Here is a 3,800-nt window from a genome sequence, read left to right as displayed (position 1 = left end):
ATGGGTCTTCCAAATGGACAAACTTTAACTTCCTGACTGATGTTTTGAGATGTTGCTTCAATATATCCACATAGTTTTCCTGCCTCATGATGCCATCTATTTTGTGAAGTGCACCCGTCCCTCCTGCAGCAAAGCACCTCCACAACATGATTCTGCCACCCCGTGCTTCAGTTGGGATGGTGTTCTTCGGCTTGCAAGCCTCCCCTTTTCCTCCAAACATAACAATGGTCATTATGGCCAACCAGTTCTATTTTTGTTTCATCAGACCAGAGGACATTTCTCCAAAAAGTACGATCTTTGTCCCCATGTGCAGTTGCAAATAGTCGTCTGGCTTTTTTATGGTGGTTTTGGAACAGTGGCTTCTTCCTTGCTGAGCAGCCTTCAAGTTCTGTCAATTATAGGACTGGTTTTTACCGTGGATATAGATACGTTTGTACCTGTTTCCTCCACCATCTTCACAAGGTCTTTTGCTGTTGTTCTGGGATTGATTTGCACTTTTCGCACCAAAGTATGTTCATCTCTAGGAGACAGAACGCGTCTCCTTCCTGAGCGGTATGACGGCTGCGTTGTCCCATGGTGTTTATACTTGCGTACTATTGTTTGTACAGATGAACGTGATACTTTCAGGCTTTTGGAAATTGCTCCCAAGGATGAACCAGACTTGTGGAGGTCTACACATTTTTTTCTGAGGTTTTGGCTGTTTTCTTTTGATTTCCCCATGATGTCAAGCAAAGATGCACTGAGTTTGAAGGTAGGCCTAGAAATACATCCACAGGTACACCTCCAATTGACTCAAATTATGTCAATCAGAAGCCTCTAAAGTCATGACATAATTTTCTGGAATTTTCCAAGCTGTTAAAAAGCACAGTGTGTAAACTTCTGACCCGCTGGAATTGTGATACAGTGAACTAATCTGTCTCTAAACAATTGTTGGGAAAATTACTTGTGTCATGCACATGGTAGATGTCCTAACCGACATGCCAAAACAATAGTTTGTTAACTAGAAATTTGTGTAGTGGTTGAAAAACGAGTTTTATTTACTCCGACATAAGTCTATGTAAACTTCCGATGTTTTTGGGAGATGCGATGGATCGTTGGGGGTCATTTGATATTCCCTTTCTTTTGTTGTTCAGTGAAATCCTCCCATGGGAAGAGTCAACTCATTTGATTAAAGTTCAATTTGTAACTATATTTATTTAGTTTTTTTCTATTGGAAGGATTTATTAATTTGAATTTGTCTACTTATGATAAGGTAAAATGTTTATGTTTCTGTCCCCATTTGATATGGTAAATATATCCAATGCAAAAAACATCTACATTTAAATGATATTAATATTAATTTGCATAGATTTCCGTTAATTCCCATATATTCCTGTTAATTCCCACGGAAAGTTTCCAGCTCTGAATATTCCCCAAAATGTGCAACCCTAGTCACGCCAGATACTGACTAGTTTTCTGATCCAACAGATGCATATCTGTGACCAACAGGTACATATCTGTATTCCCAGTCATGTGAAATCCGTAGATACAGGTTTTCTTTTAGTTGTACATCCTGAATGTAAATTATACATTAGCGATTCAGTGGTTTGTTTTACAATGTGAAATGAGTTGATGTACCCAACTTTGCTGTTTTGAGTGTGAATTATCACACTGTAGGTCTATTCAGTATTTGAAAGGGCACTGTGAAATGATAGACTGTGTATTTTGAATCATATGTGAAATATATATTGAATACTTTTCTATTATTCAATCAGTGTTCACTGTTTATTAAATGATGCACAGCAGCATGTTCACAGCACACATAATAAACCACACGTTTTATGTCAAGCAAGTTTATTTAAATAGCCAAGGACCGCCCCCTGCCTGCTACCATTCCAGGTTCACAGCTTCTTGCTCCTCCTGATGAGTGACGTAGAGTCCACTGTCAGCGTCTGAAATGGGGAAGGTAGTGAAAAGTGTTTAGTTACTGTGGTCAGGTCACAATTATACAAATAAACCCACCTAAGGTAGAAATAGACAGCTTGTTTGACCTGTGCCCCATATTTCACAACTGTATATGCTTATATTTGACACGCTGTACTGACAGAGGTGTAGTGTGTTATTTTTCAGTGCTACCAACATTAGGTCAAATTACCTCAACCATCTCTCCTCCCTTGAGCTCCTGGACGCTGGAGAATTTATCTGTGTTGCACATCAGCTTTCCTCCCTCCAGTCTGACAGTGCACTGTGGGGGCCAGAGAAGAGAGAGGTGATCAGTAATGCGTGGCAATAACGAGTGAAGACAGACAAGCTTAGAAACTTGGAAGAGTGTACAAGACATACACTAACTGCAGATACAAGACTATTGGACTTCAGTTCAAACCTGTCGATTTAACATTATATCAGTCAATCAATCAATACTTTCGTAAGTATAGATTCAACACAGACAGGTAAATGTGGATTGCCTACCTTGAGCTTTTTGCCATCCATGGTGGTGATGTCGGCCTCTTTGCCGATGGTGAAGGAGTTGGTGACGGACTTGCCAGGAGTTTTGGAGGTGATGACAAAGTCATTGCCGTTCTGCTGGATCTCAGTGATGGGCTTGATGTCTTTGGCCAGCTTGATAACATCTTCTGGGAGGGCTGATAGACGGGCAGGAGGATGACTCATTAGCTTACCTTTTCATTTTGGGTCATAGTTGGGAATCTATAGTTCAATCTCTTGTATTTCCTTGATTCCTTACATCCTCTCTCCTTCTCAAAACTCATTGGATGAGAAGGTCAGAGGGGAGGAACCATTCATCTTCTCTCCTCCAATGAGTTTTGAGAAAGAGGACACAAGGAATCAAGCAAATACATTTCAGATTTACACCTAAACAACCCTATACATGCAATGCAATGGATCTTTAGGAAACTCACAGATGGCCCTGAGAAACTCCTCGTAGTTCTCCTGCGCATACACCTGCCACGTTCCACTGAAGGCCATTTTGTCTGTGTCTGTACCGGTCCGCTTTCTTCTCCTTCACCAAGATGTGCAATAAGAGCCTGAGACAGCTGTGCGAAGCTCAACACAAATGTAGAGATGGCACTGCGTCCCCCACAGCTACTTATATCAGCAGGTAGAGGGGGCTCCGCTCTGTGCATCTGTGTCTAATCAGTAACACAGCCTCTGAAATAATGTCCCTCATTGTTTGAACAACCCAGAGTTCACTTACATCTCTGTCTGGCATGATCCCAACTTCCAGTTGTCTTGAGATGGGGAAGAGTACTTATGTCTGAGCCATAAAATGACATGTGCATGGGTTTTACTCATCCCAATAGATTGGCTTCTGAAACTTCTGACACGCAGATCTCAAGTTTGTTTCTGAGCACTTATTGCAATACCGTCCTAAATACAGACCTGTGTTTAAATTGCTATATGAAATCATTTTGAATACTTCAGCTGGGCTTTATCAAGCTTGCCTAGCACAATGGAACCGATCAAATCAGCGCAAAAGTGCAAACCAGGCCACATGGCTCTCCACTCTGAAACTGTTTGAATAGTAGTCGAACCCAGGTCTGATGTCCTGTGGAATCTTCCTAAAAACCAGTGTTCAAATCTACTCCACTGTTTAGTCAGGCAATGGGTGAATGACACCTTGGACAAGAGCTCTTCTATCAGTTCAGAAGACATATTGTAGCTACTCTTTGCTTGCATAATACTTTCCCGCACTTTTATGAGATGCTTCTAATAATCATTGAATTACGAATCCCTCTAGCGAGACATCTAGCACACAATGACATCAGAAGCATGTTGAGGTGAATGAAACGGTGTGAAGCCAC

The 3,800-nt window shown here is 41.2% G+C and overlaps 1 protein-coding gene across 1 annotated transcript; it reads right to left on the bottom strand.

Annotated features, from left to right (window-relative positions):
- Positions 1-1,816: 1,816 nt before the first annotated feature.
- LOC115141205 (fatty acid-binding protein 10-A, liver basic-like) lies at positions 1,817-3,098 on the bottom strand. Its single transcript, XM_029679934.2, has 4 exons — positions 2,898-3,098; positions 2,449-2,621; positions 2,135-2,224; positions 1,817-1,931 (listed from the first exon to the last, which is right to left on the bottom strand). Exons 1-4 carry the CDS (start codon positions 2,962-2,964, stop codon positions 1,881-1,883), a joined length of 381 nt encoding a protein of 126 aa, XP_029535794.1. The 5' UTR covers positions 2,965-3,098; the 3' UTR covers positions 1,817-1,880.
- Positions 3,099-3,800: the final 702 nt, after the last annotated feature.

Source organism: Oncorhynchus nerka, linkage group LG14, assembly GCF_034236695.1.
Source record: "Oncorhynchus nerka isolate Pitt River linkage group LG14, Oner_Uvic_2.0, whole genome shotgun sequence".
Lineage (NCBI taxonomy): Eukaryota > Metazoa > Chordata > Actinopteri > Salmoniformes > Salmonidae > Oncorhynchus > Oncorhynchus nerka.
Note: the sequence above shows the minus strand (reverse complement) of the source record. Positions and strands in the feature narration are given on the sequence as shown.

What these genes read in the sequence shown, in the direction of transcription:
- LOC115141205 (XM_029679934.2), bottom strand. Translation starts at nt 2,964, where the DNA reads ATGGCCTTCAGTGGAACGTGGCAGGTGTATGCGCAGGAGAACTACGAG. An exon ending in TGGATGGCAAAAAGCTCAAG is followed by an intron (nt 2,225 to 2,448) that starts GTAGGCAATCCA and finishes TGGCCCCCACAG; the next exon opens with TGCACTGTCAGACTGGAGGG. An exon ending in AGGGAGGAGAGATGGTTGAG is followed by an intron (nt 1,932 to 2,134) that starts GTAATTTGACCT and finishes TCCCCATTTCAG; the next exon opens with ACGCTGACAGTGGACTCTAC.